General features: G+C 47.1%; 1 protein-coding gene, 1 long non-coding RNA gene and 1 pseudogene across 2 annotated transcripts; 2 read left to right on the plus strand and 1 right to left on the minus strand.

Moving 5' to 3' along the window:
• The first annotated feature begins 205 nt into the window (after window positions 1-205).
• Window positions 206-953, plus strand: LOC109944540 (uncharacterized). Its single transcript, XM_020549315.1, has 3 exons — window positions 206-288; window positions 397-592; window positions 801-953. The coding sequence occupies exons 1-3, from the start codon at window positions 206-208 to the stop codon at window positions 927-929; spliced, it is 408 nt and encodes a 135-aa protein (XP_020404904.1). The 3' UTR covers window positions 930-953.
• A 2,915-nt stretch (window positions 954-3,868) lies between these two features.
• LOC103646901 (uncharacterized) lies at window positions 3,869-5,434 on the plus strand. The gene is made up of 3 exons (XR_002267615.1): window positions 3,869-4,025; window positions 4,160-4,641; window positions 5,214-5,434. It is a non-coding gene; the product is annotated as an uncharacterized lncRNA (long non-coding RNA).
• Window positions 5,435-9,519: 4,085 nt separating this feature from the next.
• On the minus strand, window positions 9,520-10,038 carry LOC103646902 (expansin-B12-like; annotated as a pseudogene).
• Between the last annotated feature and the right edge of the window lie 11,965 nt (window positions 10,039-22,003).

The following is a 22,003-nucleotide window of genomic DNA, read 5'->3' on the forward strand; positions in this document are numbered from 1 at the left end:
GCGAGTGGCCGCCTCCGCCCATGCCTCCTCACCGTCTCCTCCTCCTCCTGCTCCTCCGCCCGCGCGCTGCTCCTCCACCTCCACGCCTCCGCCTCCGCGTACTCGCTCGAGGTCGTCGCGCTGCCCCTGCCCACGCGCTGCGACGGCGCCGCATTCGCGCACGCGCGCGCCGTGGCGGTGGGGCGACACGTGTACCTGGTCGGAGATGGCAGCTGCGACTCCAGCGGCGTGCAAGGGGAAACGAAAGCGACACCTCTCCGAGGACGACGTGTGGCTCCTCCTCCACAGGTGCCCGCCGTCCTCCCCCAGCCCGTCCTCCTGTTCTCTCCTTGAGCGGCTGGCTTTCATCTAGGGTTTTACTTCACCGCGTCGCTTGCAACCCTTCTCCCCCCGTAGGTACCATCCAGGGACGATCCTGACGACGCTGCAGGAGGTGGCGCAGCACGCAGATGGCCAGCGCATCGACTGGAGGGCGGTGGTGGCGAAGTCGGCCACGGGGATCACCTCCGCCTGCGAGTACCAGATGTTCTGGCGCCACTTCGCCTATCATCACGACGTCAACGAGAGCGTCGACGCCGATGACCAGCCTCTGGTTTGTAATCCTACCTACTACTCAAAACCTAGATTTTGCTGCCCCTTTCGTATGGGCCTGCAAGGCGTTAATTATCTGAGATTCCTGTAGTGGTGATTGTTTGGATCTTAGGGTTGCACGCACAGGAATTCAGTTTGTTCTTGTGTTGGGTGCTCCTTCGGTAATTGGTGCTACATTTTTTTATGTTCATCTTCTTTGACAATGGTAGGACGATGACAGTGACCTAGAACTGGAGCTTGAACCCGATCCCAACCTGACCAAGGAAACTTTATGTGAGGCCTCTGCATTAGCCAAGGTATCACTTGTTTGGAAAGCATACAGTAGGATGGTCATTTGATTTTAGAATTTATGATGCCAAATCATGTTTAGTTCACCTTATTTTCATTTAATTGAATTCGATGCTCTAAAATATCCAGGAAAGAGAGGCTGTAGATCAAGTAGTAGATGATACGGAAGTGTTTTGGCTCCATACACTTATTCGAGGCTGTAGATCACTCTGCCATTTTTCAACACCTTATTTTACCATGATCAAGTATACCAGAAGTGTTTTGGCTCCATACACTTATTTGATACTGTAGAGGCTGGAACACTGTTCCTTTATCTAAAAAAACTATCAAGAAGTGTTGCACTGTTGTGATTGGCTTGCTCAAACAAATCTTTTACTGCAATCTTATCCAGAATGATTACAAAAGCTCCCCGTCACCCCGAAAGGAGAAGCAGCCTAAGGCAACACTGCCAAGAGTGGAGGCGGAGGAGGGTCGTGCACGGAAGAAACGGGAGTTCGAGAAGAAGCTGGTGGAGGACCACAAGCAGTAGTAGATGATGCGGCAGACAAGGACGACGACGGCACCCACTCTGCTCCTTGGCAAAATGTTGATCGACTTCATCCTCGACGTGGCTGGTTATCTTTGGAACGGTATTGGAGAGCCCGCTCAAGCCTATTTTTTCCTCTGATGAAGTGGCAGGTATGTGAAAATAACAATCACTTTTGAATTTGCTCGGAATGTAATCATATATTTTTCTAATATGTTCCGTCTGCAGTTTGCATACATGGAATTACAGAAAAACCTTGACTCGATTTTGCAATCTGGGCTAAAGCGTATGGCAAGGTTACATGTACATTTCTCAAGTGGCTTACCATTAGACGGAGAAGTAATCAGTGGTATGATTTCTTTCTTCAGAGACATTATTATGTAATATGTTCGTAGAAGAATCAATTATGTTATGTTAGTAGATGATTTGAGTATATCATCAACGTCGAAGGTCGTCGGGATTATTTTTATAAAAAACCTTTTCTGTCAAATTTTTGTTGTAATCTAATATGCTTCCAGACATCATTATTATTCCTTAAGTTAGTTACTTACCTTGATGACTTCAGTTGTTGCACTTTTGTAGCATGTTTTTCAATGTTTATTATGTTGATGCCGCAACAGACTGACTTCCTTAGGCCAGACATGGTACGATTCTTGCCCCCGTCTTCTTATCTATACTGCTTATCATTTCTGGCCTGGCTCTATTTGAGGCTATTTGAGGCAAGGGAAATTTCACTAACAATTTACCATTCAATGAATCTATTTGAGGCTCGCTTCAGTCTAAAGCACTCTTAACTAGATCTTTTCCTTTCCACAGTAGACTGTTTAGAATGAGCTGCTGCTCCACCAATTCTTTTGCAGTCTCCTTGCTTGACTCATGATGAAAACCAAGACATAATATGCCACAAACCTAATAGAGTAAACAAAATCTCCCTCTTTATATTGGCCGGCAAAATTGTGATCCTATCAGCACAAATGAGTTTTTTTCGCTGCACCACAATTGGCTACAGTTGCTAGATGGCAAGAAGACGTATCTCTATGGTTTTTCCGAGTCCAATTATGCCGACTCTAACTATGTAACTCCAAAACCTCTCAGGAAGGCACTATAATGACAGGTGCAAATATTGTAGCCTCATAAGTTACTTGGCTAAATTTACTTGTTTATATTCCTTAACCATGAAATGCTTCTTATTCACAATGAAGTTGTTTTTACCTCAATGAAATGGCTTGACATCTAAAATTTTATATCATCGTCAACTGCAACTATCACCAAGTATCCAAAAGTATTACCATTGTGATATGTTCTTGAGAAAACACACCACCCTGAAAACAATATATGAGGTTTCCAATACTGAATTAGAGAAATCGGGGGAGATGGTGGTGATACTGGCCTCGCAGATCGAGGAAAAGAACCGATACTTGCTCGCTGAACAACAGAAGCTGGGGCCTTTCATGCAGGTGCTTCCCATATGCAACAAGCTACTTTTTGGTTGAAACTATTTGAGAAAATTTGACATATGGATTTTAATATGAATTCATTGGGTTTTACTTATGTGCAAATGTTATATTTACATGAGAAACATGCCTTTGATAGTGATTTTTGAAACTCTGATTACAAATGAATGTTAATCTTATGGTTGTGATTTATTTTAGAATGCATGCCATTAGTTCATGTTGCATATAACTGTTTTATTTTCTTCAACAGTAGTTCATCTTCAATGATTCTATACATGTTGCTAGATTATTCATGGTTATCATCTCTTGCACATGGCAGTATCTGGTGTGATTGAGTTTATTCAGTGCTATGATAGGAGTATAGGACTTAGTGAAAATTGTTAATGGTGGATATCCAACCAATGTTCCATATTTCTATTGAAAACACTTACACGTGTATTTTATTTTGTTTAACACTTATGCTTGTATTTTATTTTATTTTATTTAACATTGGCACAAACACTTACGCAAGATCTAATTTTTCCCCCAAGACCACGCCTTATCACACATGCTACCCCTGGGTTGTGAAAAATATTTTCATTTTTGTAAATGTGCCTCAAGTCAATCTTTTGAATTTTATCAGTCTAAAATACTTATTTGTTGTTTGTTTACCATGGCCGACAATAAGAAGTTTAGAACACTACAGGGTAAACTGGAACACTTCAGGTTCAGCCTTGAGTGGGTTTGGTTTTATACTCCTATGGAGTTTGACACGTCTGCAACCATTTTCAATTGATTCCGAGCTTTGGTAAAGGTTATGGTGAGTAAAGGGGTGATATGGGAATTGGGAAAGGCCAGAGTGCATAAGAAGCCGACGGGTCCCTGCTCGCGCGCCTGTCGCTCGAGGAGCCTGTGGATGAGGAGCCCCTTGTTTATAGACCTCACCTTTTGATATGTGGTGGTAAAAGTGTTGGACTCATAGGGCTGTTCTTCTCAATGAATAGATAGTATCATATTGAGGGCCTTTTTCTTTCCACTTAATGATGTGTTTTTGGCTTACCAGGATCATGTGGGACCAGCTCCGATGAAGCTTTTCCATTTTTCTTAGGCATGCAACTCCGATGAAGCTGCTGGCCATGTCGTCCTCCGCCGGCCTATTTCCATGGCCACGACAAAATTGAGGATCGGTTACCACCTACCTGCGTCCATCGGATGAACCTATGTCGCTGCTGCTTAACTGCACATTGAGATTGAGATTGTGTGGTTGTCGCTGCTGCTTAACTGCACATTGAGATTGAGATTGTGTGGTGTTTTGTTTCAGGTTCAGCCTCACCGCCTACTGTGGGGAGGACAACATTGTAGTTTTAGACTGCTGCTCTACAAGTACCTACTGCCCTACTTCATTTTCAGGGTGCCCTTATTTCTAAGCCTGTATGATTCGGCTAGCAGATGTTAGTACCAATTTATAATACATCTCTAATTTATATTTTCTATATCTAATTTCACATGCAGCCTGGTCACTTTGCATGTGATGGTTTGAAATATTATATGCATATACCATATCATGTTCCCTTTGACTTGATATTATTTGAAAACTTCATGTGTGGCACATAACTTTTGTTTTTAGTTTACAGGTCACTGTATCTTTTTCACCACTGTGTTGGAAGGAGGTTACATTGCAAAAATGCAATGTGTTCCTGGTTCTTGCCTGCGGTGGGCTATTTGGTTGCAACCGTGGCTTGGAGGCTACTATCTAGGCAGGTTGACCCCACCTCAAGTGTTCCTAGATCAACAAGCAAACAGGTCTGTCGTATTCTCCCCACCTCAAGTGTTCCTAGATCAGCAAGCAAACATGCCCGCCGTATTCTTCCTTTCTGTCGTCTAATTGTTACTATGTTAGAATTGCAACTAATAACAAGTTTTGTTCAGACATGTTATGTATCCTGTTATCAGGACATACCATACATTTGATTGTTTTTTATGGCAATAATAATTTTATCAACTATTTGTAAATGCCTTTCCATTCAACCCTGGCAGGAGTATATTATCGAGCCAATTATCGTCTCTCATGGTTTGTATCTAGCTTCATCATTTACTATGGTGATGTAATAATGTAATATAACATGAGCATGGTTATTGCATATTGTTTAAGACTTTAAATGCAGTGCAAAACAGAGATAAGTCACAACATTTTACTTCTCTTCTAATCATCACTTTCGCATGGACTTGTACTCATCGTATTTATTTTACTTTCAGCCTGTAGTGTTGAAAAGTAATTGCATACAAACTCTCATGGATGTGAATGCAAAAGTTCAGTTCTAGGGGTTGTGTTGCTTATTCGCTCTTTGCTGATCAATTATAGATGATTAGTGCAGATACTAAGTGATCCGGAGAAGCGTGCAATTTATGATCAATATGGTGAGGAGGGCTTAAAGGGGATGCCTCCACTACAGTTCCCAGAGCTGGTCCTCCACAACTGCTGGCCTAACTACAGTAAATGATGATGAGTCATAAGAGACTTTTTTTGACTTCAGTACATTCTTTGGTAGGGGAGAAATTTGCATGAGGAGTTATGAACTGCATGCGGATTGAGAAATGGGAGCATTTGCGTATAATACATTATATATTTATATCGTTATATGTCTATGTTTAATCATGGATTTTGTCGTCATCATTCTAATCACGTTCCGTGGCATCGCACGGGCACGTACCTAGTAGGGTACTAACTCAGGAAACCCTAGTGACTTAGGGGTACCGTGAAGGAAAGTTATATTCAAGATATAACTTAAAGTGTTCTATCATAACTGCATATTCATAGCATCACATGGGCATTTATGTATGTATATTGTTATTTTTAGAAAACAAAGAAGAAGTAGTAGTTGAAGAGGAAGTTGCACCACCAGTTGAAATTCCACCTCTCGGAGATAGTTTCTACTTTGACATTTGTGGAACAGATCCCAAATCTCCTACAACACAAGGCAAGCCCCGGTGCATTTACCCTTTCCTTGTGATTTTAAACTCTTTATCACTTGAAATGATGCATTAGGTGATACGAGTTGGGTGTTAAACAATTGTTGCATTTCCCTTCCTTGGAATTGATTACCATACCTTGTTACCTATTTTACTAAAAAGTTTTCTGATGCTTAGATGTGCTTTAGAAAACAATTTTTTTGCTTTTAAACAAAAGGTGATGCTTATATGGGAAGGGAATTTTTCAAAGAAAAGACTTGATGGTGAATCCATCATGGCCATGATGGGTTCAACATCGGAAAAGATGTACCTTTGCCAGGTACCAAACTTTGGGTTGTAAATGATAAATACGAGACCGGGCGGGTGACTTGCACGAGAAGGAAGTCTCGGTGTAGTGTCTCCGTCTGAGTCGATTAAGGACCGTGTCGATGTGTAAGCTTTACCTCGGGCAGACCAATACCAGAAAGACCAACACACAATGGGAGTGGAGAGATGGCGAGAGTAGCGTGTACCCTCCATGGCAAGAGGCTGGACGGTGGTGTATCTGTGCTCTCGGTTGGCGTGAACCCGGTCTGGTCTTGAGAAACCCGGTGGCGAGTTGACATATGCAAGGGTTAAGTGCTACATATGCCGTGTGGTTGGAGATCCTCAGCTGAGTATTAATCGATTCGTATCGCTGTTACTTCTCGGACATGAAGACTTGGTCACTGACTTACACATAGCAATCCAGTGAAATGAAGGATTGATAAAAGACGGCTAGTGTAGGCCAAGTGCTTGACTAGGATAGAAAGAACTCTAGATGCAGGTAATGACTTAATCTGATAATAAAACTGGATTTTTAAGGATCCACTGTTAGTAAGCATTTCTGCAAATAGAGTCTTTGGTTCTTGATTAGCCTTACCTTGACTCCCATAAGCCAGCATATCCTTGAGAGTCTTTTTCTTTGTCGGGTAAGACTTGCGAAAGTACACTTCGTACTCAGGGTTTTCGAACCCATGTTGTTGTAAGTGGGGAAACAGCGGAGTTTTGCTATTTCTATTCAAAGGTGGTACCTAAAGAGAAGCCAAAGCAGTGATCGTGGGTGCGGGAGGATGTCTGCCTCCCAATTTGAAAACACTAAACCTTTGTGCGGGAGGGTGTTTTGCTTCCCTAGTTTGTAATAATATTTTATGCACTCATAGCGCCCAGTATTGTAACAATACTCTCTCTCTCTATATATATTTCATGAATGTAAATTAAGTATTGTAATATGCTTCCGCTTAATCTTCCTCTGATGTGATGTAATATCTGTGTGATGGGTGAAACGTTCTTGGGCGATGTGATGAAGATACAGAGTACCGAACTTGTCGAGTGATTATGTGCACCTACATGGTTGTCTGAGGTCCTTAGGAGAAGGACATATGTAGGTGGGCCTAATAACTTGGGAGGTTCTGTGACACCGCACTCCCTGGCTGCCACCACCGTGAGCGCGATACCGCGATGAAGGTCCCGGCCCAATCTAGGCGGTGAACTATGGCACAGACAGGATCCCCTGGTGGCGGCTTCCTTCACTCCCACCCTGCTTCTTCTACCCAGCATGATGGTGCGTTTGGATAGGTGCTTTCTGGAATTAGAAGGGGAGGAGAAGTATCAGGCGCACGCTTTTATGGTCCAGCAGGGGCGGGTTTAGTCAGCCAGCAGCATGAGCGTGGCCGCGCCATGCTCGGGATTCCGTTGGGAAGAAGATCCCCAGACAGGGCGGCCCACAATCAGCGACATAGAGACAGACACGCGCGGGTGAGTCACTGGTCGGGCGGGCCCATGTGTCGGTGCCACCCTTGGCTCAAGACGTTATAGAGGGACTGGCTCACGGGGCCCATAGGCAGCGACCCCACGCCCACGTGCTTGCGCGGACAGAAAGGGAGGGAGACTGGAGTAGGTGTCACACCAGTCGATGATGACTGCGATGCATGGTGAAGCTGGGCCGCGCAGTAGAGTTAGGCCGAAAGCGGTTTGCTGGGCCCAATCCGAATTCTTTCTTCCTTTCCTTTTTATTTTCTTATCTATTTCTATTTTGCAAATATTCAAACTCAATTTAAAATTCTTGTCTTGAACCCCATATTTTCAAATATCAGCCATAATTCTAATATAATTTAGACCTTTTGAATATCTGCTTCTTGTGCTAGTTCAATTCTTGTAGAATATCCTCTGTTGCCTTTAATTTTGGGAGAAGTCGAGCTACCAACAAGTTGTAACTACTGCTTGCTAGTCGGTCAAAGGCATCGAGCCTAGCTAATTTCTGCAGTTTTTAGTTTTGTAATCAATCTGTGTTTAATATTTGTAATAAGGTTTGTATTTGTGTTCCATAAGTTTTTCCTAAAAATTCATGGGAACTAAACATCCCTCCGTCGTAAAAAATCACCGAATCCATTTTAATATATGCGGGACGAACTTTCGGCAAACTCAATTAAAATGCAATTGTACAATAAATAATTCCAAATTAAACGCACACTATTGGATAAATGTTCATCGGTGCGGTGCTCTTGGCTGTTGTACAGGTGTATATGTGGGTCCATTTGTCAAAAGAAATTGAAGCACATAGAATCTCTACTGAGTGTTGGTCTAGGACTTTTCAAAGTTCTGGGTGTATACGTGGCCTATGCTGCAATGTCCATACTGATTATCATCTTTTAGATATATACTAAATTTGCACTTCAGGCTTGTTTAGCTCTCCAAATTTGTGTAAATGAATAGTGCATTGAGGTGCAGTTGAAGTCGTAACATGTGAAAAAGTGCGTATTGAAACGTGTGCTGTGAGAGATGATGTGACGACTCGATACGATGGATAAATAATTTGATGTGATGGATTTGTAGTGCAAATTTACAAATCTAAACATAACCTGAACCAAATGCACTTATAGTGGTACTGAGGGAGTAGAAGTAGAACTACAAATCAATTCTACCAGAAACTAGTGTATGCAAGAAGTTGATCCATAGACCATAGTTGTTTACTGGTACATTAAAGTGCTCTTCTAATCCAGCTAAACAATTCAAATAGTATCCTGATTCGGTTAATTCGATTTTTTCCATGTAGTAGCTAGCTCAGTAGTGGCAAAGATGCCACGATCGTTCCTCATGTTGCTCGTTACTCTTGTATCCGCAGCTGCCACACTTCCACCTGAGGCGCTCAACATGCGAGGCCAGCTGCTCAAGTTCTAGACTGTCGGAGGGAAAACTCTGGCCGGGTGGTGAAATGCGCCCATCCTACCCCTTGCGGATAAGGGTGGAATCTAGGGGACTAATGAGAGATGCCTACCAGTTGGCAAGAGCACAAGAACAACGAGGCTTAGAGTAGTCCGAACCACCGGAGCGTAAGACCTTACGTCCATACTATGAGTATTGTATTGCTTGAGCGCAAGCTTGAGCCTGCATGCGAATTGGGTGTCTGTGTGTGTGCCTTGCTTGGCCTTGCCTGAGCCGACTTGAGTGGGCGTAAGTGAGCCTACGATGTGTGAGTGTGAGTGAACTCCCTCCTTTTATAGTCTAAGGTGGGAGTAGTACAGTGTACATTTCTAGAACAGAGCCAAAACAAGATTTCTAGAACAGTTGAAAGTTGTGAGCCCCTACAACAGCCAGAACAAGACAGGACAACCCAGCTATCAAGCACCAAATACAAGTGTACATTTCCCACAGAGCTACATCAACTACCTGTCACACAGGAATCAACGAAATTCGTAGGAAAATTATTTGGGTTCAAAACTTTTTCGAAAAGATGAAACTCTGGACCGACGACGCCTCCAGCAGACACACAACACCACCTACAGCGTAGGACACCAAACATGTCAAGTGCTAATTAAAACTAAGGCACCTCAATCCCTTGCAAATGAAACAACAATACCAAATAGATCAAGTCAATGATCCTAGGTAATTAACGTGTGCGATCGAGCAGCAGAGTAATGACCAGTCCAATAGCAGAGCCAGTAGCCTGTCCAGCAGCAGAGCCAAAAGCCTCGTACTGGATGTTGGAGCGGTAGTAGCTGTTGGGCGCCCAGTTTGCCGGGATGACCTGGTAAGCCACCAGTGTCTCGCCGAACTCGTTAGTGATGCGCAGCGAGAAGGGCCCCTGCAGCCGGCGCTTGGAGTCCATCCTCCAGTGCAAGAGCCATACGAGACAAGGAAGAAGATCAGTGCACCAAGCGCAACCACCTTGGACTGGACAGACATGAAGCTCTGTGTGCAAGACTGAAGGATTTGAAGCTAGGGTGTGATAGAGCTGGAGTGCCCGATCTTTCGGTGAGTGGAGATAATTCCGATTTGGTGGAAGTAGACCCTCACGATCCGACTACGACGAGCGAACCTGAAGCGCCAATGCAATCGCTGAACCAACTTCCAATGGTTACCGACCTTGCTGATGCGAGATCGGCCTGATCACGAAGATCGTTTCATGTGCGCAATCGAAGAACGAACAAGAAAAAGATGCGAGCAATCTTAATATCACTCGAGGTGGAGTTCTGAATCACAGAGGACAACACGTATTTGTGCGTGTTCTGGGGTAGCTAAAGCTAGATGTAAAACAAAACTCGAAGAACAAAGGAGGCGCAGCTCCTATATAAATAGAGAGAGGGGGCGCAGCCCCTAGGGGCGGCCAACCCTAGGTCGTCCACTATGGGCCGCAGTTGGGCTGGTCGTCTATTCTTCTAGGCCCTCATTCTTCAGTAGCATGACAAAGTTAAGATCTCTGGCACGGGCCCGAGTGATTGGCCCAGCTAATGAAGGAAGTGGCGCTTGATGTGGAGGTGCTGGTTGTGTAGTCGTACTCATAGTGATGTCCTCATCATCCTCCCCTTCTTGAAGTGAAGTCGTCCTCGACGGCAACTCCTCATCCTCGGCCATATATGGTTTCAAATCTGCAACATTAAAACTAGTGGAAACACCAAATTCCGCAGGCAGGTCAAGGATATAAGCATTATCATTAATCTTTGTTAGCACCTTAAAAGGACCAGCAGCACGAGGCATTAATTTAGAACGGCGCAAAGTAGGAAACCGATCCTTTCTCAAGTGCAACCAAACCATATCACCTGGCTCAAAAGTAACAGGTTTTCTTCCTTTACTACCAGCAACCTGATTTTTTGCATTAGTAGCAGCAATGTTTTGTTGAGTTTGTTCATGGAGGTTAATCATTTGTTCAACATATGCAACAACATCTATGTGTGGGACGTCCGCAGCATCAAGCGAAAACAAAGCAATAGGCGCCCTAGGAATGTAACCATAAACAATTTGAAAAGGGCACATCTTTGTAGAAGAATGTGTTGCATGATTATAAGCAAACTCAACATGAGGCAAGCAATCCTCCCAACGTTTCAAATTTTTGTCTAAAACAACCCTAAGCATGGTAGACAAAGTTCGATTAACTACCTCAGTTTGACCATCAGTCTAAGGGTGACAAGTGGTGCTAAACAGCAATTTAGTTCCCAATTTATTCCACAGAGATCTCCAAAAATGACTGAGAAACTTAGCATCACGATCCGAGACTATTGTATTGGGAATATCGTGCAAACGAATAATCTCTCTAAAAAACAATTCAGCAACATTGCTAGCATCATCAGTCTTATGACAAGGTATGAAATGAGCCATTTTGGAGAATCGATCAACAACCACAAAAATGCTATCCCTCCCCTTCTTAGTTCTAGGCAATCCCAAAACAAAATCCATCGAAATATCAATCCAAGGGGAAGTAGGAACAAGCAAAGGCATATACAAACCATGGTTGTTCAACCGTGACTTAGCTTTCTGACAAGTAGTGCAGCGTGAAACAAGGCGCTCAACATCAGCGCGCATCCGAGGCCAAAAGAAGTGGGCAGCCAACACCTCATGTGTATTGTAGACGCCAAAGTGCCCCATGAGACCGCCTCCATGCGCTTCCTGTAACAACAAAAGACGAACCGAGCTAGCTGGAACACACAACTTGTTAGCGCAAAACAGGAACCCATCCTGTATGTGAAATTTGCCCCATGGTTTCCCATTAATACAATGGCCGAAAGCATCTTTAAAATCAGCATCGTCAACATATTGATCTTTCACAGTGTGCAAACCAAAGATTTTAAAATCTAACTGTGACAGCATGGTATAGCGACGAGACAAAGCATCAGCAATAACATTGTCCTTTCCGTTCTTGTGTTTAATAATGTAAGGAAAAGACTCAATGAATTCTACCCATTTAGCATGACGACAGTTCAGATTTGTTTGGGTACGAATATGTTTTAAAGCCTCATGATCAGAATGAATTATGAACTCACGATGCCAAAGATAGTGTTGCCATGTATGCAAAGTGCGCACTAAAGCGTAAAGCTCCTTATCATAAGTAGAATATTTCAGACTAGCACCGCTTAATTTTTCACTAAAATAAGCAACTGGTTTTCCTTCTTGTAACAAAACAGCACCTAGCCCAATACCGCTAGCATCGCATTCAAGCTCAAACACTTTATTAAAATCAGGCAATTGCAATAAGGGAGCTTGGGTTAACTTATCTTTCAAAGTGTTGAACGCTACCTCCTGCGAATCACACCAAGCAAACGACACATCTTTCTTTGTAAGCTCATGTAGAGGCGCTGCAATGGAGCTAAAATCACGAACAAATCTGCGGTAGAAACCGGCAAGTCCAAGAAAGCTCCGAATTTGTGTGACCGTCGTCGGTGTAGGCCACTCTCGAATGGCAGCAATCTTGCTTCTATCCACCTCAATGCCCTGTGGAGTAACAACATAACCAAGAAACGAGACACGTTGTGTGCAAAAGAATCATTTTCCATGTTAGCAAATAACTGGGCAGCACGCAATGCATCAAAAACAACACTTAAATGTTTCAAATGCTCTTTCTTAAATTTTTCAGATGGCCGGGAGAGCGCGTCGTGGTCAAAATGAGTGTGTTCCTCCACCGCCGCCACCGCCTCGCACTCTGCAGGAGCTAATGGCTCAGCAGAATGAGATCTTGAGGCAGCTAGCTCAACGCCAGCCACCACCTCAGCACTATGGTGGTGGAGATCATCAGCGTCACCCTGCGGCAGCTATCTACCAGGAGTTCCTCAGTACCCAGCCTCTATTGTTCACCAGGGCAGAGGACCCGCTTGATGCGGATGTATGGTTGAGAGTAGTGGAATCCAAATTCCCGCTACTCCATGGAGTTTGCTCAGAGGTCACTAAGGTCAGGTTCGCCACCCAACAGCTTCGCGGACCCGCAAGGACCTGGTGGGACCATTTTCTTGCTATGCAGCCAGATGACCGAGAGGTGGAATGGAGAGAGTTCAAGGCAGCTTTCAGGGGGCACCATATACCAGCAGGTATTATGGACCGAAAGCTCAACGAGTTTCTGGCACTCACCCAAGGGAACCGGACAGTGCTACAGTATGCTCAGGCCTTCAATGACCTGTGCCAGTATGTCGGGTAACATGCAGACACAGACGAGAAGAAGAGGGACAGGTTCAGACGGGGGCTCAGCACTAAGCTCCGTGACCGTCTCAACACCGTCAGGGCCAACAGCTATAATGAGTTAATCAACATGGCCATTTCTCAGGAGGACTGTATCACAGCTCGTCAGGCGGAGAAGAAGAGGAAGACCCCTGTGGCAGGACCTTCAGCTCAGCCACAGTGTTTCAGGATTGTGTCTGACACTCAGAACAGGGGGACCGCAGCAGCAGCAAGGACGTTGGCTGATCCGACCACAGTAGCAGCAGCAGGCACCCAACCGTACCCAGTTTCCAGCTCAGAGGAACAATCAACAGCAGCAGCAACATCGTCAAGCCAATGACAACAGGTGTTTCACATGTGGCAACACCGGACATTACGCCAAGAATTGCCCCAGAAACCAGCAGAGGCAGGGGCAGAATGTTAATCAGAATCAAGGCAAGAGGCAGAAGGTGCAAGTGAGACAAGGCAGGCTGAACTTCACCACCATGGCTGATATTCCAGAGGGAACACCCGTCATGGCTGGTATCTTTACAGTTTTGAATTATCCTGCTATTATTCTTTTTTATTCTGGTGCATCACATAGTTTTATCAGTGCCAAATTTAGTGCCAAGTGTCAATTGCCTTTTCACCACACCAATGGGGGTATCACAATTTCGACACCAGGAGGCAGGGTTGCCACCTACCAAATCAACAAGAATGTGCCTATAAAGTTTGGTAGTCTGATAATTAAAACCAACCTCCTCATTTTGGGTTTGGATAGTGTGGATATCATATTGGGAATTGACTGGTTGACCAAACATCAGGCTGTGATTGTTATTGCAGCTAGGGCCATTGAAGTGCACTCACCGACCTGTGGTGAAACCACATTATTTTTACCCGACCAAGGCTGTACCCGTTCTTGTGCCTTCGTTATGATATAGTCCCTAGTGGAAAGGATCCCAATGGTCCGTGACTACCCAGATGTTTTTCGGATGAATTGCCAGGGATGCCACCTGATAGAGACATTGAGTTCGCCATTGAATTGCAACCGGGGACTGCTCATATCTTCAAGAGACCTTATAGGATGCCTCCCGCGGAATTGGCAGAACTGAAAAGGCAACTGCAAGAGTTGTTGGATAAGGGATTCATACGCCCAAGTACTTCACCGTGGGGATGTCCGGCCTTATTTGTGAAGAAAAAGGATGAGAGTTTGAGAATGTGTGTTGATTACCGCCCTCTCAATGCGGTGACTATCAAGAACAAATACCCACTGCCCCGCATTGATGTTTTGTTCGATCAGTTGGTGGGAGCCAAAGTGTTCTCCAAGATAGATCTTTGCTCGGGTTACCATCAGATCAAGATTCGTGCCAGTGATATTCCGAAGATGGCCTTCTCGACCAGATATGGGCTCTATGAGTTTTTAGTGATGTCTTTTGGGCTGACCAATGCCTTGGCTTATTTCATGTACCTGCTGAACTCAGTATTCATGCCAGAGCTGGACAAGTTCGTGGTCATTTTCATTGATGATATTCTGGTCTATTCCAAGAATGAAGACGAACATACTGAGCATCTGCACATCGTGCTTCAGCGACTGCGCGATCATCATCTTTATGCTAAGTTGTCTAAATGCGATTTCTGGCTAAAGGAAATTAAATTCTTGGGTCACACAATTTCTCAGGATGGGATATCAGTTGATCCTGAGAAGGTACAAGAAGTAATGGATTGGAAACCTCCTACCACAGTGCGGCAGATTCGGAGTTTTCTAGGATTGGCAGGGTATTATCGACGATTTATTCCGGATTTCTCCAGAATTGCCAAGCCAATGACTGAGTTATTGAAGAAGGGAGTCAAATATGATTGGAGCCAGAAGTGTGAGGATGCCTTTCATACACTAAGGCAGCACTTGACAACAGCCCCAGTGCTAGCTCAACCTGATAACACCAAGCCCTTTGAAGTTTATTGTGATGCTTCTGGTACTGGATTGGGATGCGTCTTAATGCAAGATAACAGAGTAATTGCTTATGCCTCCCGAGCACTCAGACCCCATGAGCAGAACTACCCTACACATGATCTGGAGTTAGCAGCGGTGGTTCATGCTCTCAAGATATGGAGACATTACTTGATGGGAGCTCACTGTAACATTTACACTGATCACAAGAGCCTCAAATATATTTTCACTCAGGCAGATCTTAATATGAGGCAGAGGAGATGGTTAGAGTTAATCAAGGACTATGATTTGGAGGTGCATTACCATCCGGGCAAAGCCAATGTTGTGGCAGATGCCTTGAGCAGAAAGGTCTAGTGCAATTGTATGAACATGGATGCAAGAGTTACCACCCTGTGTGATGAATTGTGCAAGTTGAACCTGGAAGTGGTTTCCTCAGGTGATTTAAGTTATATCTCGGTGGAGCCCACATTACAAGAGCAAATAGTCAGGGCACAGATTGAAGACAAGGGTGTTCAGGTTATCAAAGAAATGATCAAGCAGAAAGCAGAGAAATACAAGTGCTTCCATCAGGACAGCAAAGGAATTCTATGGTTTGGAGATCGATTGGTTGTTCCCAAGGACCCAGAGCTCAGAAAGAAGATACTGGATGAAGCTCACCTTTCAAAATTCTCCATGCACCCCGGCAGCAACAAGATGTATCATGATCTCAGATCCTTATACTAGTGGACCAGAATGAAGAGGGAGATTGCCAAGTACATATCCGAGTGTGACACCTGCCAGAGGATCAAAGCCAGTCATTTGAAGGCAGCAGGCCCTCTGCAACCCCTTCCCATACCATCTTGGAAATGGGAGGACATTTGCATGGACTTTATCGTGGGATTGCCTAATACCTCTAGGCACCATGATTCCATTTGGGTCATTGTGGACAGATTGACCAAGTCAGCTCATTTCTTGCCAGTACACACCACCTACAGGACGGAGAAGTATGCGGAAATCTACATTGACCAGATAGTTCGTTTGCATGGAATACCAAGGACTATAGTATCAGACAGAGGAGCACCATTTGTGGCACGATTTTGGGAGCAATTGCAAGAATCACTTGGGACCCATGTAGTACGAAGCTCAGCATACCATCCTCAAATAGATGGCCAGACAGAAAGGGTAAATCAGATTTTGGAAGACATGTTGAGGGCATGTGTGCTACACTACGGAAAGGATTGGGACAAGTGTCTTTCTTTGGCAGAGTTTTCTTATAATAACAGCTACCAGTCCAGTTTGAAGATGGCACCTTTTGAATCCTTATATGGGAGGAGATGTAGGACCCCGCTGAATTGGTATCAAGCAGGAGAGAGGGAAATATTTGGGCCAGATTTGGTACTTGAAGCAGAGGAAAAGGTCAGAATCATTAAGAAGAACTTAGAAGCTGCTCAGGCCAGGCAAAAGAGCAATCATGATAAGAGGCGGAAGCCTCTACAGTTTGAAGTGGGAGATCATGTTTACCTTAAGGTGTCACCCACCAAGGGCATCCAGAGATTTGGAATTAAGGGCAAGTTAGCTCCTCGCTACATTGGACCCTACAAGATCAAGGAGACTTGTGGACCTGTAGCCTATCAATTGGAATTGCCACCCCACATGTCAGCAGTTCACAATGTGTTTCATGTATCTCAGCTGCGGAAATGTGTCCGCCTTCCCACTGAAGTGCTACCTGAGCCAGACATTGAGATACAACCAGACTTATCTTATCAAGAGTACCCCGTCAAGGTATTGGATCAGAAAGAGAGGTCAACGCGGGCAAGGTCGATCAGAATGTATAAGGTTCAGTGGAGTCACCATTCAGTAGAAGAAGCTACATGGGAGACTGAGGATTTTCTACGCTCTCGCTTCCCCGACTTTCTGCCCAAAGGAGTCGGTATGTAACCCAAAACCCACCCCACCTTCCCTTTGAATACAAATATAAGAAAAACTTAGATGATAAGGGTAGTATAAGTGGTGGTTTTAACTTAAAAAGGACTTCCTTCTGAAGTCGCAATGAAAATGACATTCGAAGAGCAGTTAACAAGAGAAACTTAGGTAAAAGAAAGGGTAGCACACCAACCCACTTTCATGGCACCCCTCCAAGGGACTCTGCCTAAAATCTCGGGACGAGATTCCTTTAAGGGGGAAGGGCTGTAACACCCCAGGTGTTACTTTGAGTGTTCATCAAGGCCACACCTTTTAACCTACTATCACATGTGGTTTAGTTTGAGCAAAGTACACCAAACTTGGAAATCCAAATCCTAAGTAAGTGTAACCCATCTTAGATGTCTTACCTTGGTTGGTTATGCAAGTATAAAGGGGAGAATTGCCCAAAACCCTAATGCAAACCCCTTTGGACAATGGGAACCCTAGAAGTAAGTATGACCAAAAGGTCATGAAAATCTTATGATCATGGCTTGGGCCAAATATAAAAGTTGTAGTACACTTCATAACCTACAAATAATAGTAAGAAAGTAACCCCAAAAAGAATTTAGAAAAGCCCCAAAAGGTTCACCCAAGGGTTGAGCACAAAAGAAAAATCAGGATTTTTCTAAGTTCAAAACCAACCCTTGGCCAAAGATCACACATGTTCACCCTCATTCAAACTTCAAAACATTTCGACCCAATTGACAAAGTGGCGCCAAATTACCTCTAGAATGCCCTGGAGAAAGTTGACACCTACCCTAAGACGTTTGACACGACTTGGCACAAGTTTTGTCTCGGTTTGGACATCTCTAACATAGCCGACTTCCCACCCCCGTATCTCTCTAACCCGACCACATCTACCCTTGGAACTCACATGAACTAGGTAGCTCTAGGCGCAGGGAAGAGATCTCTCACAGGCTCTAGGGCAAGATTCGTACGTTTTGGCCGCTCAGCAGAGGGAAGTATAGGGGCAGAAGCAAAGAGCCACGTGTTCGACGCGCTCTGAGCTCGCCAGAGCACGCCCGACGCGCGCCCCCGCGTGCCCCGCGTCGCGCCGAAGCCAAGCCGGCGCCATGGCCCGCGCCCGCGACTATAAAGCACCCAGGGACTTCGACCGTACCCCTCCGCACGCGCTCGACCTCACCGGAGCCCAAAACCACCGGCGTTTGCCCGTGCACGGCGTGCCCGCGACCGCCCGATCCCCTGCCACCGTAGACCGGCCAACCGAGCCCTTCCCAACCCTGTCCAACCCTCGGAGAAGACTGTGCACACCTCGGTGAAGCTCCCCGAGCGAGGAATTGGAGTTTGCTTCGCCGGAGAAGCCAGTCCACGGTCGCCGGACTCCACCCGACCGCCGGTGAGCGTAGACCGGGTAATCCTCTGCTCCATTCTTCGATTCCTTGTGCACATAGCCTCTACGTCACCCCGTGAAGCTCACCGTGCCATTGGATTGAACTAGATCGCCGTGCTTTGGCCGGAACACCCGCCGCCGACGAGAGCACCCGCCTGCGCACGTGGACCGGACGATTCCGGCCACCCCCGCCGTCGAGCCACACACCGTTGTGACCGCCAAGACCTCCCGGAGCCAGCCCCGCCCCTCTCCGGACCTCTCTCGCCGCCGGTAAGCCGCGCCGCCCTTTTCTTTTTCGTGGGTACTGTTTAAACCTAGGGAGGGACCGCGGGTGTGGGGGATAGATATCCCCCGGGTCCACTAAAGGAGTAAAAGACCTCACGAAAGGCCCAAGGGCCCAATAAATCGTAAGGTCATTCTTCCGTGGGCCTGGGGAAAGACAACCAACAAAGCAGAGAAGACGTAAGACCGGATTGGTGCAAACCCGGACGGCCCACAACGTCGAACGAGTAAATCGCAACAGAGACCCGACTTTCCCGCGCTGGAGCCCCCATGCAACGGAGCCATGCGAGGATAAGTCGGCGAGGGTTACGTAGGGATAAACTCAAGAGGTTCACTACCTTTTAGCTACTTGTTGTTATCATATCTACGTGTACTGCCCCACGGTCGAGTATATAAGGCCTAGGGGGCACCCCTTCAGAACGATCGACCCCATCTTACTTAGCCACCCACAACAACTCTCTGTGTCTTCAATCCGGAGAGCCCTCTTGTAACCACGCTCACATACTCACCAGGACGTAGGGTGTTACGCATCTCTAAGCGGCCCGAACCTGTAAATCTTGTCCACTGTCCCTCGTGTGATCGGCACGAACCATTTTGCTACAGTCGTCGACACCGTCCTACTCCTAGAAACACCTTGAGGGGCAACCCCGGGTGTGCGGTCGGACCTAAAACACCGACAGCTGGCGCGCCAGGTAGGGGTTGTGTCGACGATCCAAGCTAGCTCAATGGCCATCACTTTCTACAGCAAGATCACCATGCGTCCTGGATCCGTATTCTGCTTCGAGACAATCTCATCTGTAGCAGATGAAGAGGGAATCCTACACCGTATCGCGGATCCGCCGGAAAAGAAGTCTCCTCCAACGAACCCCGAAAATGCCGGAGAGGCACAACCTCCAGCTCTTCGGAAAAAGATCGTCTCCGGAAAGGCGGGGGCCGAGGGCTCGCTGACCCGGAAGACTCCGTTGTCTACTTCCTCGACAAAAGAATGGACACGAATCACGAGGAAGAAGGAGACCAGGGAAAAGCAAGCCGTTCTTTCCGTTCCTCTGGCCTCAAAGGAGAACGGAAAGAAAGTCGCCACGATAGCAGCACCATTCTACCCCGACGTCCTCTTCATCGGGAGAGTGGAGTCGCCCACCGTTTCCGACGACGAACCGACCGCACCCGGAGAAGAACCGCCTCAACGAGAGTCCCGCCGACGGAGGAATCGGCGCAGGAACGTTCGACGACATCACGCGGCCGGAGAACGGGATCCGGAGCAGCCTGTCTCGCGAGACGAGGTCTCAGAGATAGGAGAAACTCCGGAAGAATGCGTCTTCAGAGAATGAAGGAACTCCCGACGACGTGATCGCCGGCGGGCTCAGGAACAAGCCAAGCAAGATGCAAGGCAACGCCGGGAGAATCCGCTCTTCGGGCACAACCTGAATCCCGACTTCGCCCGAGCTATGAACACGCCAAGCGAAGTCGGAGGGGTACTAGCTCGGATAGCTGATGGACTTCCTCGGACTCCCGACGCCGAGGGATATCGACGCCTGTTCACCTAGGCAGCCAACCATCTTCTACCGCTCGCTCACCCGCCGAACGATCTACGACACGCCATCAACAGTCGCCGAGACGCGCGAAGCTCCATCAATGCTTCGCGCGAACGGCGGCATGAGAACGAGATTCGCCGTCGGGAGGAGTACGATCGGGATCATGGCATCCCGACTCAGAGCCAGGCCACCAGGACTGAGTCGGCAACGGCCTCAACTGGCGGAACCACCCCGGGACGGTCGAGGAACCACAATCACAACTCCCCTCCCCGGGACAGACATCGTCCCCGACGACAGGAGGACACGTGCGGAGTATCCGCTCTTACTCCTCGCCTTAGGGCCATCCAATGGCCTCCCAACTTCAAGGTATCCAATGTCGACAAATATGAACCTAAGCAGGATCCAGGGGGTTGGCTAGCCGTCTACACCACCGCTGCTCGGGCTGCCGGAGCATCTGAGGACGTTATGACCGCGTATCTGCCCATCGTCCTTGGGCAAGATGCGCTACAGTGGTTACGACATCTACCCCGACACTGCATCGACGACTGGGGAGACTTCAGTCGACGTTTCACCGCCAACTTCCAGTCCCTCTCCGACAAGCCAGCGCAACCGTGGGACCTCAAATCCATCAAGCGCCGGGGGGATGAGACTCTCCGGTCGTATCTCAAAAGGTTCCAGACCATGAGAAATCGCATCCCCGAGGTCACGGAGGCGGCCGTGATTGAGGACTTCTACAGAGGATCCAACGACTCGGCTTTCGTCCGAGCCATACTACAGAAGGCGCCGACTACTTCCGAGGAGCTGTTCCGGGAACCCGACCTCTACATCACCGCCGACGAGCGAGCTCAGGACCTCATCGGAGGAGCAAAGCCTGCACCGGCAGCACCACGACGCGATGCGAACCAGCCACCCGACAAACGCTGGGAGAAGAGGCCTCGCGAAGAAGTACACGCCGCCGGGCCACCTGCCTCTCGCGCCCGAGGAGGACCTCGCGGAGGCGAGCGCACGCTGGACGACATCCTCGACGCCCAGTGCCCATACCACAAGGACATGCGCCACACTCTTCGCAACTGCCGGGACTTCAAGCACTCCGTTGGGCATGGCCGACCCTTCCAACCTCTACCTCCTCCTCCGCCGAGGGGAGGACCGGATGAACCACGACAACCTCATCATCCGGAGGAGGGAGGAGGAGGAGCTTTCCCACGCGTCGACAGGGAGGTCAACGTCATCTTCGGCGGACATGGGTCGCAGGAGAACAAAAGACAACAAAAGCTCAACGACCGTCAGATACTGGTGGCGACCACCGGTCCTCCCGCCCCATACCGGTGGTCAGAACACCCGATCACCTTCACTCGGGAGGATCAATGGCTCAACTTCGACCATCCGGGCAAATACCCGCTCCTCGTCGATCCGGTGATCCGAGAGAGCCGGGTGAAGAAGGTGCTAGTGGACGGGGGCATCAGCATCAACGTCACCTTCCCCCGGACACTCCAAGGCTTGGGGGCTCACCTCAAAGAGCTCCACAAGTCGGACACTCCCTTCTTCGGCATCGTGCCGACGGAGGGGGAATACCCGCTGGGCCACATCTACATGCCGGTCACCTTCGGAACTCCGGAGAACTACAGAACCGAGTTCCTGAGGTTTGAAGTGGCAAACTTCGACTGCGGGTACAACGCCATCATCGGAAGGCCAGAATTGGCCAAATTCATGGCCATTCCGCAC

The sequence above is a fragment of the Zea mays genome, chromosome 2 (assembly GCF_902167145.1).
Source record: "Zea mays cultivar B73 chromosome 2, Zm-B73-REFERENCE-NAM-5.0, whole genome shotgun sequence".
NCBI lineage: Eukaryota > Viridiplantae > Streptophyta > Magnoliopsida > Poales > Poaceae > Zea > Zea mays.

Excerpts from the sequence above, each read along its gene's own strand:
- LOC109944540 (XM_020549315.1), top strand. The coding sequence starts at position 206 with ATGGCAGCTGCGACTCCAGCGGCGTGCAAGGGGAAACGAAAGCGACAC. Across the intron at positions 289-396 it reads GTGTGGCTCCTCCTCCACAG|GTACCATCCAGGGACGATCC; the intron begins GTGCCCGCCGTC and ends CTCCCCCCGTAG. Across the intron at positions 593-800 it reads ACGCCGATGACCAGCCTCTG|GACGATGACAGTGACCTAGA; the intron begins GTTTGTAATCCT and ends TGACAATGGTAG.